This window comes from Myxine glutinosa, chromosome 3, assembly GCF_964187855.1.
Source record: "Myxine glutinosa chromosome 3, kmMyxGlut1.1, whole genome shotgun sequence".
Lineage (NCBI taxonomy): Eukaryota > Metazoa > Chordata > Myxini > Myxiniformes > Myxinidae > Myxine > Myxine glutinosa.
This window is the reverse complement of record NC_136263.1, coordinates 141,110,710-141,125,920: the sequence shown is the minus strand read 5'-3', so window position 1 is coordinate 141,125,920 and position 15,211 is coordinate 141,110,710. Positions and strand designations below refer to the sequence as shown.

Sequence of the window (15,211 nt, the reverse complement as noted above, 5' to 3'; positions counted from 1 at the left end):
GGCTTGTTCTTGTCACCTACACAACTCATCCACCAAGTTTTGTTTTGCATCAAAATCCATCCACAAGTTTTTGAAATATCCTTCTATACATCATGTTTGGCCCCATCTCTCAATGATGACGAATCACTTTGAAAATTAACAATTTATCATATCCGTATCTTCACCAAAATATAATCGATTTGTCCTTGTCACACACCCAGCCTGTCCACAAAGTTTCGTCTGAATCCATCCCTAACCCTTGAGATATTATGCTCACGGACAGGCAGACAAACAGGGTGAATACATAATTTCCATCCACTTTCAATGGTGGAGGTAATAAACCATCCCTTGGAGGGAATATTAAGCTGGATGTGCCCTCTGATAGTATTAGGTGGTGGATGTTAAAGATCCCATCATATTTTTTGAATAGAGTAGGAAATGTTTTAGCAGTACCATGATTAAATTATATTTCCAGCTCTGATCTATGGTGGGAGGTCACACTGTATGAGCAGCATAGCTGAACTCAATAAATTATGCAAACCACCAGCTCAGTGTTGAAAACGTGTCATTATGATGAGCTGCTAAAATTTTATTTCAGCTATGCATATATTTTAATATGGAATTGTGGAGTCAGATGTTTTCAAAAAGCTAAAACAAAAAAGCAACCTTTAACAAATCATCTTAATTTTAATTTTTTTGATTGCTCCAAATTTTTATTAATTATTCTTTCATTTCACACATTTAAAATGTATTGTTTGATATGCAGGAAAATTTAAGATTATATAAAATCTGCTAAATGATAGTCAAGCCCATACTCCAGACAGAGCATGAGTCATTCACGACTGAAGGCTGGAATTGATCCTGGACAGGTTGCCCGCCGTTCCACAGGATGCGGAAATATCCACCGAGCAGCCATAGCAATGGAACTCGCATCAGTGAGGGCAATGCAACAAAGCGATGGAACTGCTCCAGTGATGATATTCACAGCAGCACTGATGTTGTCACCTCCGGCCTTCTACTTTGTAGGGAGGGGGGAAATTAATGGGTGGTGGTGCAATGTAAAGTATGCTGGTGATGACTTCATATTGTCGTGTGAATACCCTTGGTGAACACCTCAGGGTAACACGGATGGCCAAACGAGCTTTAACTCCAAAGCGTTCAGTCCAATGGCTGAGTTACTACATGCGGGGGGAGAAGCTGAAGCTTACCGTTTCAAATCCCACTGGCAGTCCTCGACCCTGCAATAAATTAACTCAAACAAAAACGGAATGAAACTGTACAAAAATACCGGTTTTATTAAAGAAATTGCCGGTACAAAATAAAACATGGCAAAATAAAACTATTATTCCGAAATTGGGACATCCCCACGAACAGACCCAAAGACAGACGAAAGGGAAAGATACAACAACACACAACAACATGCATTTTAAGGCCATTTTCCCTGCGAGAGCGGGGGTTAGCCTTGCGGTCCCCATGACAATCTTCTCCATCTTGCCCTATTTTCTGCATCTCTCCTTGTTAACCCCCTTGCCCGCATTTCTTCTTCCATCATCTTTGACCAAGTCTTTCTCGGTCTTCCCCGTCCTCTACTTCCTTCTACATTCATTTCCATCACTCTTCTCAACCAGTCACTTTCATCCTTCCTCAACACATGACCAAACCATCTCAACCTGTTCCTCTTCACAACATCAATCACAGGCTCTATTCCCATCATTTTTCGCAATTCATCATTTGTCTTCCTCTCTCTCAACGATACTCCGCACATCCATCGAACCATTCGCATTTCCACCCTTTCCAACCTTAGTTGTTGCTCTACGTTCATTACCTTCGCAAAAGCGGAAGGTTATGTTTTGATCGCTGTGTATTTATTTGTATGTCTGTGTGTGTGTGTGTATGTTATTCGCATAACTCAAAAAGTATTCAACCGATTCGCATGAAATTTGGTGGGATGATTGGTTATTATACGGGACACATTTGATTAGATTTTGGGAGCAATCGGGTCAAAGGTCAAGGTCAAGGTCACGAAAAGGTCAAAATCGTATTTTTGTTGTTCTGTTCCCTACACTCCCATGCCAAGTACAGAACAGTAGCTGCGGCGAAGGTATGCGCTCTACCGAGTGCCCGTTCTAGTTACCCATGACTCGCTCCCATAAATCATAACACTTCTCACACATGCAGCATACACCTTTCCCTTCAGCTTCAACTACACTCCCCTCCTCATCAGCACGCCACTCAGTTCCCGAAACCTCTTCCATGCACATCTCACTCTAGCAACCGTTGCCGAGTCTGATCCACCTTCTCCATTCAGCATGTCTCCGAGGTAGAAAAATGTTTTCACACCTTCCAGCTTCACGCCGTCTCCAAGATCCAACTCAACATTTCCTCCATCTGCAGCTCCCTCTGTGCACACCTTACATTTGAATGTAGCTGCCACACTGGTTAATGACCCTCTCAGACCACTACATTTTTGATGAACCCACTCAGCGCACATTGTACATTGAATGAAGTTCACTCCGACACCCTTCCTGCACACAGCACAGGGCTACTTCCCAGTTCTTTCCACCTCACCACATGCTTTACCAGTTGCCATCACCTTCGTCTTTCCGATATTCACCTTCAGACCTTTTGTCTCCATACATTCCTTCCACTTGTTCATCTTTTCCTTCAGTCCATCCATACTTTCCGCAATCAACACCAGATCATCTGCATGCAACAACTCCCATGGTAAACCCTCCTTTACGTCCTGAGCCAGCACCTCAATCACAGCGACAAATAGTAGTGGACTTAGGACCCACCCATGATGCACTCCCACCTTCACCTCAAACTCACCACTGTTCCCGCCCTTCGTCCTTACAGCTGTGCGCGCTCTTTTGTACATTGCCATCACTACTCTGATCAACCATTCCTCCACTCCTAACTTCCTCATTGCCCATGTCAATACTTTGCATGGAACCCTATCAAATGCTTTCTCCAGATCAACAAACCCAAGAAACAACTTCTTCCTCTTCTCCATGTACTTCTCCTGCAACTGCCTCACAATAAAAAGTGCGTCTGTCGTTCCTCTTCCTGGCATAAATCCAAACTGCATTTTGTCGATCTTCACTTTCTTCCTTATCCTCCTCTCCAACACCCTTTCCAATACCTTCATTCCATGCTCCAATAACTTTATCGCTCGGTACGAGCCACACTCTAGAGGGTCACCTTTCCCCTTGTATAGAGGGACGAGGGTACTCAGTTCCCAATTCACTGGAATGCGGCCTTCTTTCACCGCCAGATTACAGATCTCTGTCATTCTCTTCACACCCCAACTTCCTACTGCCTTCAACATATCGCCCACAACTCCCGTCGGCCCTCCCGCTTTTCTACTCTTCATTGCTTTTATCGCTTCCTCAACTTCCTTCTCAGTTATCTTCTCTGCCGGTCCTAAAACTGGGTTACTCTCTATGTTGCCATCCCATTCATTCTCTGTATTCAACAGCATTTCCATATATCTTTTCCATCTTCCTTTAATTCCATCTGGGTCCACAACGATTTGTCCCACTTCATCCTTCAAGCAACTCACCCCCATCACATCACACCTCTCTTTCTCTATCTGCTTTGCAATCCTGAATGCTGCTCTCTGACCCTCTTACGAATCCAAGCGTTCTCCGAACATTTTCCTCCATGCCTCCTGCGCCTTTGCTACCTCTTTCTTTGCAGCCTTCTTGGCTGCCTTATAACTTTCATGCTCTGCTGTTTCTGCTCCCGTACCCTTCGCCTTCTGCCACTCCTTGAACTTCTTCCTCTTCTCTTCAATCGTCTATCCAACTTCATCATCCCACCACCATGTTTCCGAGTGCCTCGGTGGTCTTTTTGTCCATCCACATACCTCACCAACGGCTCCCAACAGACTAGCTTTCATTGACATCCAACCACTTTCAAGCTCAACCACATCATCCTCTACCCTACTCAGCCTCTCTTTTAATGCCTCCCTTACTGTCACCTCTTTCAACCTCCACACCTTCATTCTCGGTTGGTACTTCACCCGCCGAGCTCTCCTCACACCTTTCACCCTTATGTCGCAGACAACCAAGTGGTGCTGTGAAACAGCCTCCTCCCCCGGGATCACCTTTGTGTCCCGGAGGTGCCCCCTATCTCGCCTACGCACCATCAGGTAGTCAACGGTTGTCGTCGACCCACCTGACGTGTATGTAACAAGCTTATTATCCTCTTTCTGGAACTGAGTATTACAAATCAACAAATCAGCTCCATTAGCAAACTCCAAAATCCTTTCACCTTCTCCATTTCTCACACCATATCCGTAACCCCCATGAACTCCCTCAAAACCATCCATACTCCTTCCCACATGTCCATTTAGGTCTCCTCCTACCACAACAACTTCCTCATCTTTCACGTTTTCCATCAGCTTCTCTATCGCACACCAGAACTTGTCCTTCTCTTCATCGCTCCGACCAACCTGCGGAGCATATCCCGAGATGACGTTCACCAAGAGCTTTCCAATCATCATTTTCACCATCATCAACCTATCACTCACTCTCGTCACACTCACCATACTGTCTACAAACTCCTCAGAAAACAGGACACCAACACCATTCATGCCCTCCAGGCACCCTTGCCACACAAACTTGTATTTCTGTGCCTGCCTACCCTTCACCATTCTCACACCACTTCCCTTCCATCTCGTCTCTTGCACACAACATATGTCCACTCTTCTTCTGACCAATACTTCCACCACTTCTCCTGATCTCCCTGTTATTGTCCCAAACCTCAGAAACCGATCTCCACTTCAGGCTGTACCCTGCCCATATGTAGTTGTAATTGTCATGGTTCTCTTTTTGAGGCAATGTTTTTATGGCCGGATGCCCTTCCTGACGCCAACCCTCTTAGTCGTCTCTGACGACACGCAGGCACATGGTGTACCTATTCTAATCCAGGGTACTTACACTGGGAAACATTTAAAACATGGAAATTCGGGGGCGGGGGGGGGGGCATCACGGCTGTGGGGGCCCCGTCAGCAACACGCCACGTTTGCCCGGTCAGAACCACGGCGGCCCGGTCAGCACCACACCCTTGGAAAGGACTTCGATGCACGTCGGCCTGGTCGGCCCAGAGCCTGGCGCGAAGTCCAAGGACATCAGCACGTCATCCGAAAACAGCTCCGGTTGGTGCGAACCACTCGGTCAATGGCGCAAACCAGGTCCTGACATGCCCTTGCTCGCTTGGCCCCGATGAAGGCCTCGCTGGGTGTTCTCCAAACAGGGGCAAAATCGCCCAAGCCGCGCTTGATTTCGGCAGCGGAAGCCTTGCTCGCTCGGCCCCGATGAAGGCCTCGTTGGGTGTTCTCCAAACAGGGGCAGAATCGCCCAAGCCGCGCTGGATTTCGGCGGCGGAAAGCAGCCACGAAGCGACGATATTCGGTCGCGCTTTTCGTTGAATCTATGCTGCTGAATATCACACACGTCGGCCCGGTCGGCCCAGAACCTGGCGCGAAGTCCAAGGACATCAGCACGTCATCCGAAAACAGCTCCGAAAAACTCTTCCTCTGAGCTGCTCTTGAACCTCATCAGGAATCGTCCCGGTTCATCTCAGGCCTCCACGTCCTAGCGCAGGAAACCGCAAGCTGTCACAGTAGGGTGGCCGCCGCAATTGCTCTATCACTGTAGGATGGCCGCCGCAATCGCTGTCACTGTTGGATGGCCGCCGCAATCACTCTATCACTGTAGGGTAGCTGACGCAATCGCTCTATCACTGCGGAAAGATAACCGAAAATAAATATGCGTCTGTGTGCACTTAACTCTGATTGTCTCCGAAATCTCATCAGGATCGTCCAGGCCCCCCACCCGAGCATGCAGTCCAGACGCGGCTCTGGTGTTGGCGTGAAATGCGCTCGCTCGTGCGCTGCTTGGCCTCACCGCACGTCCGTTCACTCCTGGCCTCGTCACGCTGCAGTGAGCAGGCAACGCTCGCTCGCACTTGGAAAACAGCAGCTTTTCCTCCTCGCAACCACCAGCAAGATGTTCCAACACGGCCGCTCGTGACGGTGTCCAAATCAGAAGGGGCAAGAGCGGCAACAACGTCTCTTTGTTATTGGTGTCCAGAACGAGAAGCGCAAGAGAGAGCGAGACCAAAATGTCGTCCAGAATGAGAAGGGAGCAAGAGGGAGCGAGATCAAAATGTCGTCCAGAACGAGGAGGAAGCCAGAGGAAGCGAGACAAAAATGTCGTCCAGAACGAGAAGGAAGCAAGAGAGAGAATGTCCGTCAGAGCGTTCTTTTATCACCCAGGCTTTGCCGTCATCTGGGGTGCTTTGCCAATCAGCGAGTCGCATCTTACCCGTGCTTCCCGTCAATCAAAACCCCAACCAATCACGGCTCTTCGGGACATGGCTCTCGGTCTGCCTGTCCTGTGTCCTTACCAAGTTGGGGTTGTTAGCGGTAGTGCTTGATGCCTGGCTGCCGGTGGTTTTCACCCCTCAGCCCAAATTGGGCTAAGGGGTATTGGCGTCCGGGCGTCCGTCAACTTTTGGTTTCCGTCAATTTCAAGGAGAATGGTTTGTCCGATGAAATCCATTTTTGCAGTGTGTGTTGGGGTTGAGTAGAGGAAGGTTCCTTTCGAAAATGGGTGCGCTGCGATTTTCAATATGGCCGCCACGGAGCCATCCGGGCGTCCGTCAACTTTTGGTTTCGGTCAGTTTCAAGGAGAACGGCTTGTCCGATGAAATCCATTTTTGCAGTGTGTGTTGGGGTTGAGTAGAGGAAGGTTCCTTTCGAAAATGAGCGCGCTGTGATTTTCAATATGGCCGCCACGGCAGCCATCTTGAAATTGGTTTCCGTCAATTTCAAGCCTGCCGGTTAACTCTGATTAACTAATTAACTCTGCCGGTTAATCTACAAGTCCGATTAATTCCATTTTCGCAGTGTGTGTTGGGGTTGGTTAGAGGAAGGTTCCTTTCGAAAATGGGCACGCTGCGATTTTCAATATGGCCGCCACAGCAGCCATCTTGGCATTGGTTTCCACCATGCATGGGCTGAGGGGTTACGCCCGCTTTGCGGTGCTATTTATTATATTAGTGTATTTAATTAGGGTGTCCATTGCGTGGCTTGGTTATGTGTCTAGCGCATTGTCCAAAGGAACAAACTACAGAGGCCACGACACACAGGGGATTAATTAACATATTCCCAAAACTAATTAACATGACCCCACCCCTCGTGATGGGAATGAAGATGCACCTTACACGACTAAACAAGTACTTATTACATGGTGGTTCTTCTTCTTCATCACGAATACGTAGCATGCTAATTTGTGCAAATCTACCTGGTTCTAACTTATCACTACTCCCTACAAACATAACAATATTAATGAACCTCTCAGGGGTTCCCTCACCAGTTCAGACAGGAAGGACCGATCTCGTGACTTCCTTGACCGAGACGACCTCTACTGCAAACAACACCGCCTTCCAACCGCCTACAAAAACAAGACAGCTTCAACTAAACAAAATCTTTGATACAGATGAAAATAATCTATCCTCTGCGAGCAAATCGACTATGCTAAGGTGTTACGCTTTACTAACTACACTGTACCTCACACACGTAACAATCTATTTTGTTTGTTTTTCATGAACGAAAATATACTGGTTTTCAAGTTTGCTGAAACTGCTTTTCCCCCCCTCCCATTCGTCACAAAAAGGCAGTCGACGAAGAGCAGGATGATGTGAACAATGAACAGAGCAGCGATTCAAATGGAAAAACTCACAGGTTGTTTCCTATTTTCCTATAAATTTTGCATTGAACCACCCCATCCCCACCAACCTTCTCTCCCACCTTCCACACATACAGATCTAACCAATTGAACTTGCTTCTCAGAAATTTGGTTGGATTATAGTTCGTCAAGCAACAACTTTATACCAACAGTCACATTTTCTTTGAAGTGCAGATATTCGATTATCCACAGCAGCAATTTGTTAAACCATTTCCAGCACCAACATGCTAATCAGGGATGGGCGGGTGGGGGGAGAGGGGCGTGGTCACAGACCAATAGCAAGGTAGAGGGACAAAATAAAGGAATACTTGGATGAAAAAGGAACGTAGGGAAGAAGGAGAGCAAGGACTCTTCAACGAGCCTTGACTCTGTATACAAAAAGTTGGAGGGGGAAAGGACACTGGAATTTTTTTTTTTTTTTTGTGTATACAGAGTCGAGGCTGGTGAAAGCTAACATTTATCAAACAAACAAATCAAACAAACAAGCAAACAAAGTATATAAAAAGGGGAGCGGTCGACAAGATGGGGAGAGAAGGGTAGGAAGCACACAAACACAACATTTGAGAGCAGGGACATCGGTAGATGTGTGGGAGGGAGAGGGCCGGGGGGAGGGGGGGGGGCAGGATAGGTATAAAACGCAAGGACACCAAGGACTTCCAGGAAAGAAGTCGGCACCTCAAAAAGTGGATTTGGGGTGAAATTAGCAGGGGTAGAAAAGATCAAGGTTTTGGATTGGGGAAGATAAGAGATGGTGGTGAACAGCCGTTTTAAAGACCTGGAGGGAGGAGTGGGATTGAAGAGAGTGAGGGAGTTTGTTCCAGAGGCGGGAGAAAAGAGGAATGAAGGAGTGAAGGTGAGCAGAGAGTCTTGATTTTGGCAGTTTAACCATAAGAGGGTTGCAGGCAGATCTTGTGCGACCTGTAGGAATATTTGGGGGACAGAGCCCAGAGAGAGCTGGGGGAGCAAGACCGGAGAGGAGTCGGTAGAAGACGGAAAGACCACCAACCTGCCTGCGGTGAGTAAGTGAAAGGCCCTCGGAGATAGCGTCATCGCGGGAGATTCCAATGATTCTGAATGCTTTGGTTTCAACAGCGTGAAGACGAGCTAGGTGTGAGGCAGGAGCACCAGCCCAGAGGGGAGAGCAGTACTCCATTGAGCTGCGGATGAAAGCCTTGTATGTGGTGAGAAGCTCAGGTGTGCCAAGGAAGGACTTCGCACGACGGAGGATGCCCAGTCGGCGACTGGCTTTGGAGGCCAGCTTGGAAATGTGGTTTTCCCAGGAAAGATCATGGCAGATAGTGAGACCCAAAAGCTTGAGTGACAGAACTTCTTGGAGAGGATTATTCAGAAAGTAGATGGGGGGGTTGTCCAGTCGGTCTTTTCGGAGAGACATCGTAAGAGTGTGAGATTTGTCAGGATTGAAGGACATGTTCCACTTGTTTGCCCAGTCTGCGATTTTGTCCAGGTCTGCAGAGAGTGAGGAGGCTGCCGACTGCCGATCTGAGGGATGAGGAATGGAGCGGCAGAGAGTGGAGTCATCAGCAAAGAAATAGAGAGGATTTTCAAGAGAGAGTCAGAGAGATCATTGATTAAGACCAGAAAAAGCACAGGGCCCAGAACACTGCCTTGGGGAACTCCAGCCTGAACAGGAAGAGGACACGAGAGAAACCCATTCAGGGCCACACGTTGACTACGACTAGAGAGGAAGTCCGCCAGCCATGCGTGGAGATTTCCATGGATACCAAAGGAGGAGAGTTTGGTGAGCAGAGCGGGGTGCCACACCGTATCGAAGGCACGTGATATGTCGAGGGAGACAGCTCTCATTTCCTGTTTGGCATTGAGGACCTCCATCCATTGTTGAGGCAGCAGAAGCAGCATGTCCAGAGTAGAGTGACCTGGTCTGAAACCAAATTGATGATCAGAGATCAAGCCATTGGAGAAGAGGAAAGATTTCATATCCAAAGCAATGATGGATTCCATGACTTTGGTGATAATTTGGAGAAGGCTGATTGGTCTGTAGTTGCTAGGATCTGTTTTTGCACCTTTTTGTGCAAAGCGGTGATGTTGGCTGATTTCCAAGCAGATGGCAGTTGACCTTGAGCAAAAGAGAGGGTGAAGAGAACAGAGAGAGGGAGTGAAAGAGCAGAAGAACAGGATTTTAGGACCCGTGGGCTGATGCCGTCAGGTCCAGTTGCAGAATCAGAGTCGAGGGTTGACAGAAACTTTTCCACCTTGTCAGGAGGAAAGGACACGGAGTCCAGGAGCAGCTGGGTACGACTGGGTACGGTGGGTACAGAGAGGGATGGGTTTGGGACACAAGATTTAGAGGCAAACACAGAGTTGAGGCATTCAGCTTTTTCATGTGCGGAGTCAGCTGTGTAGCCGTTTGAGGTAAGGGAGGGGATGGAGGGGGAACAAACACCAGAAACAGATTTGACCAGATGCCACCAGGATTTGGAAGAGGGAGACAGATAAGAAAGTTAGGTCTTGAGAACAGAGAGATATTGTTTCCTGGCTCTCCTGAGGGTGGACACACACTTGTTTCGGAATAAGCTGGATACACGTGCAAACTCTCAATCACAAAAGTGGAATGGAAAACTGGGAAATAAGCAAAAATGAAACAAAAAAAGTGAATAGTGGGGAGGTGGGGAGAACCGGTAACGTAAAATCCAGAAAGAGGTGCACTTACGGACGGTTAATGAGGGTGGAAAACATTATGGGTATGGATAGAGGCCTGGAGGGAAGAGTGAGACTGCAAAGAAAGTTGGTGCCACAGGTGGGGGTGGAGAGGAGGAACAGATAAGTGTCATAGCAAAGGGGTTGAATACCTATTGGCTCAGGACATTTAAACTTTTCATTTTTATTTGATTTGTAAAAAAAAAATTCAATACAAAAATAATTCCACTTTGACATTATGGAGCATTATGCGTAGATCAGTGACAAAAAATTCTCAATTTAATCCATTTTAAATTCAGGCTGTAACACAACAAAATGTGAAAGTCTAGGAGTGTGAATACTTGTCTGAAAGCACTGTATATGCTAATCAATATCAATATTAATGATTGACAGTTATTTTATTTGTTGTAAAAATCGGTTGTGAGACACTAAGGTGGTATTGCTACGATGAAAGGAACAAGTTTAGTCAATATCACTGTTGCTGGTAAAGGTCAAATTATTGGTTTTTTGCCATCTTTGTTGTTCATTTTGGAATCAGCAGAAAACAAGACGTTGATCCTCAAAAAGATCCTTATGAAGGAACCACAGATGAAAATACTGATAATGAAGCAATGGAAATGGATGGTATTGATGATTCTGAATTGTCAATACCAGAACTTCCAGGTAAAAAAGTCCTTTTGTCAAACATTTGCTTTCAACATTATTTTAGATTGGCTTGTTCAATATTTACTGTCGTGGCCAAAAATATTGGCACCCTTGTACTTTTTTCAAAGAATGCACCATTTCTTCCAGAAAATTGTTGGAATTAAAAAATATTTTGGTATCCACATATGTATTTCTTTGGTTTGCAGTGGAACAAAACAAAAAAGCTGAAAATATTTCTAAATCTTAGCTTATTCAACACAGAAATCCTAAAATGGCCTGGAAAATATAATTGCCACCTTTTAGAAGTTGTTGGAAATAATTTGATTTCAAGCAGGTGATTCTCCTTTACTTTGGAATTGAACTCGCCTGTGGTGAGTTGCAGGTGCCTGCAATATAAAAATCACTCATTCAACCAGTTTGAATAGAGAAAAGGAGTCATTCTGCTGTTTTGTGTCACTGTGTGTACCGCAATGAGCATGGAGAAAAGAAAGAAAACCAGAGAATTGTCTGAAGAGGTCAGACACAAGATTGTAGCCAAGCATGGAAAGCACATCATCTCTATGTTTACAGAAAACAAAATGAAGCCTTCAAAGAAAGGAACAGCTTCCCTACAGTCAAACATGGAGGAGGTTCAGTGATGTTTGGGGTTGCTGTGCTGCCTTTGGCACTGGGTGCCTTCAATGTGTGCATGGCATCATCAAATCAGGAGATTAACAAGGCATTTTGGAGCACATTGATCAACCCTTGTCAGGAAGCTGGGTCTCCGTCGAAGGTCATGGGTCTTGCAGCAGGTCAATGACCCCAAACACACTTCAAAAAGCACCCAGGAATGGTTTAAGACAAAACGCTGGACTGTGCTGAAGTGGCCAGCAATTAGTCCAGATCTAAATCCCATTGAACACCTGTGGGGAGATCTGAAAACAGCAGTTGGGAGAAGACTCCCTTCAAATCTGGGAGAACTGGAGCAGTTTGCACAAGAAGAGTGGAGAACTGGAGCAGTTTGCACAAGAAGAGTGGTCCAAACTGCCAGTAAAGAAGGAAGCTCATTCGTTCAGGAAGCTTCCTTCTCAGCTCAGGAAGCTCAGGAAGCTTCCTTAAAAGAAGGAAGAAGGAGGCTCATGCCAGTAAAGAAGGAAGCTCATTCGTGGCTATAGGAAGTGCTTGACTGCAGTTATTTTGTCCAAAGGCTGTGCTACCAAATTTTAAGTCTTGGGTGTCAATCATTTTATCAATGCCATTTCTTTTTATTTTCTGATTTAAAAGGATATATTAAGTTCTGAATCAAAAACAAAGGTTCTGTAATATTACCAGTGCAATAAATAATTGTGGAGACCAAATACTTTTGTCAATTTCAACTTATTTTTGGAGAAAATTGTGAGTTATTTGAAAAAAGTGCTAAGTGTGTCAAATTTTTGCACCTTTAATCCCTAAAATGTTTGCATTTCAGATTTCTTCACAGGAAAACGCTTCCTTTTGTATGGGACATTTCCAGGCAATGAGGGGCGGATGTTGTACAGATATATAACTGCATTCAATGGGTTTGTATCCTTTGCATTTCAACAATCGACTCACCTTTTTCTCTACCTCTATAAACTTTGATATACCTATTTTGGTGCCATAGCACCTTAGAATTTTCTTGATGGCATTGATCCTTTCGTTATTCTTATTATCACCATGTTTAAAAAAAAAAACATGTTTAAGAATGGTTAAGGTTTGGATTCATATTTGAAGTGTTTGGTTTTAAGAGTTATAGTTGTATGATATTTTGATTCTGTCCATCCGTCTGTCTGTCTCTGTATCTCCTCCTAAACGGTTGTGCAGAAATTCACCAAACTTGGTAGTTATGATCACCACATGGCAAGAAGGTGTGAGAGCAGTATCATTTTCTGGTCAAAACAAGATTTTTATTTATTTATTTATTTATTTTTTAACTCAAAATTTTATATTGTATCATTGGGAGATGTGTAACATCATGTTACTCAAGAAAATTATTTGTTTGGATTTGTGTCAGCAGATATGGTGTCAATGTAAAATATTGTTGCGAATATGGAATTTGGCCTCCATATCCGCTTGTAAATATTCCCCTATTTTCTCCAATACTCCCCAACTTTCCCCGATCCCCCATTCCCTAGTCCCATTGCATGTAAATAACAATCAGTAGAGCCGACCTTCCCCTTATTCCCCCATTGAATGTCGTGCCCAGGTCCACCGCACCACACGTAGCCAACTTTCGGACATCTTCCTAGTTATTCTTAATCTATGTCAGTTAAGGCCTCGTTTCCATTAATTATGACTCTTCGTTGCACCAGAATGTGATTATATGGCACCAGTAGTGAGTTTAGGACCTTTCCCATACCTCCTCCCATCTTCTTCCCCAAACAACAACAATAACAACAACTACAACAACAATTACAACAACAACAGAGGAGATGGCGGCGGAGCGGGGGAGGATGCGTCCTCACACCGGCTCGATTAGCTCCAGACCATGCGCTCCACGGGGTTACCCCGAAGGGGCTGGCTGTCAGCTCCTCGTCAGGGGCGGAGCCAGTAACCCCCCCCCCACGCACCCAATGAGAAGCAACGTGCCGATTCCACGAGGCGGAGCTAACGAGCCGAGGGCGTGTCTCTCCCCGCCGGATATACGCGGCCCCGCGCCGGATGTGACGTGAGATGCGCCTCAGCTTGGAGACTGGAGAGAGAAGCCACCGCCACCCCCAGCGCGACGATACCTCCCCGCATCTCTGGACCGGACCGAGTCGATTCTGCCTTGAGCCAAGAGTGCACCTTGAGCCATCGCGACCTGCCTTTCCTTTTCATCAACCCCCGTGTGAGTCAGCATTTTGTCCCGTGTGTCTGTCGTCTGTCCGGGGTTAATATAAGAGTGTGTCTAAGTGCCTGTCTTCCTGTAATATACCTCTAGCCCCTGTAATCTAACCTTTTCCGTACGAATATACTTGAGAATCGAAACATTGGTGTCGTATTGTGTTATTGTAATCCAGCCGGGTGTCTTCTTTTTCTTATTGAGCCAGCATAGCGCGATTAGTCAACCCCGGGTGCAATCGGGGTAACTTGTACGGATACGGCGGCCATCCCGCTCGGCCCACCATACCATCAAAGTCGTGTCTGTAACAATTGGTGTCGAGGAGTGAGATTCGGACCCGGGACTAAATTAGTTAGGCCCAAATTTTGGGAGGGAAAATCGATCCGGAGCGCGTACTGCGCTCGACAAAATCGATCCGGAGCGCGTACGGCGCTCGACAAAATCGATCCGGAGCGCGGGTACTGCGCTCGACGAAAGTATAACGGCGAAATTTCGAATTTGTTTTACGAAACTCGAATTTTGAAAGTCGCGCTATGGCGGATCAAGACGGCTGGGGTCCGGTAGGGGAGAGTGAAGCAGGGTCGGTCCAGGACCAAATTGAGGGACAAGAGGAGAGCGAAGCAGTGAGGGCGGCAGGTTCGCAAAATAGCGCCGTCACGCACGAAGTAGCGGGCGCGCAAAAAGGCGCCTCGCACGAGCGCGCGGTAGCCGAGCCGGCTGTATCAGCGGGCTTTAACATGCAGCCGTTTGACATGCAGCAGTTCATGGCACGGTTTAGCGAATACATGGCAGAGTCGAAGAGCGACAACGAAAAAAGAGCCAGGGAAATGGAGAAAATGGAAAACAGAATGGGGGAACGACTAGGGAATCAAATCGGGGAGTTAGACAAGAAATTTGGGAAGTTAGACAATAATTTTGAGGGGTTAGACAACGGGATAAAAGAAGTGAAAAATGGGTTAATGGGGGTAGAAAATAGAATGGCTGCCCAGGAGAATCAGATAGAGGGAGTGAAAAATGGGTTAGAGGGGTTAGAAAACAGTATGGAAGGCAAATTGAGGGACATGAGGGACCAAGCGGAAAGGGAAGTTAAACAAATGGAGCAGCAGATAGAGGGGGTCAGAATGGGGGTAGAAACCAAACTGGATGCTCACAGGGAGGAAATGGAGCAGATGAGGGTGGCATCTGGGCAGGAGATGCAAGTGATGGGAGAGGAGATCAGGAGAGGAGTGAGTGAGGAGGTCGGAGGAGTGCGCGAGGAGGTGAGGCACTGTGAGGAGCACATGGAAAAGGAGGTGAGAAAGGGGACTGTAAAGTTACAAGGGGGCATAGAGGA

General features: G+C 46.5%; 1 protein-coding gene across 8 annotated transcripts in view; it reads left to right on the top strand.

Annotated features, from left to right (window-relative positions):
- The window catches only part of XRCC1 (X-ray repair cross complementing 1), a 114,874-nt gene that overhangs the window by 81,338 nt on the left and 18,325 nt on the right, over positions 1–15,211 (top strand). For 4 of the 8 annotated variants that reach the window (XM_078774657.1, XM_078774653.1, XM_078774655.1 and 1 more), the window contains exons 11-13: positions 7,665–7,732; positions 10,954–11,075; positions 12,505–12,595. In XM_078774657.1, the coding sequence (XP_078630783.1) occupies positions 7,665–7,732; positions 10,954–11,075; positions 12,505–12,595 (281 nt within the window). Of the gene's footprint in view, positions 1–7,664; positions 7,733–10,950; positions 11,076–12,504; positions 12,596–15,211 lie in introns of all 8 variants that reach the window. The other 4 variants (XM_078774656.1, XM_078774652.1, XM_078774654.1 and 1 more) reach the window with 1 other exon arrangement.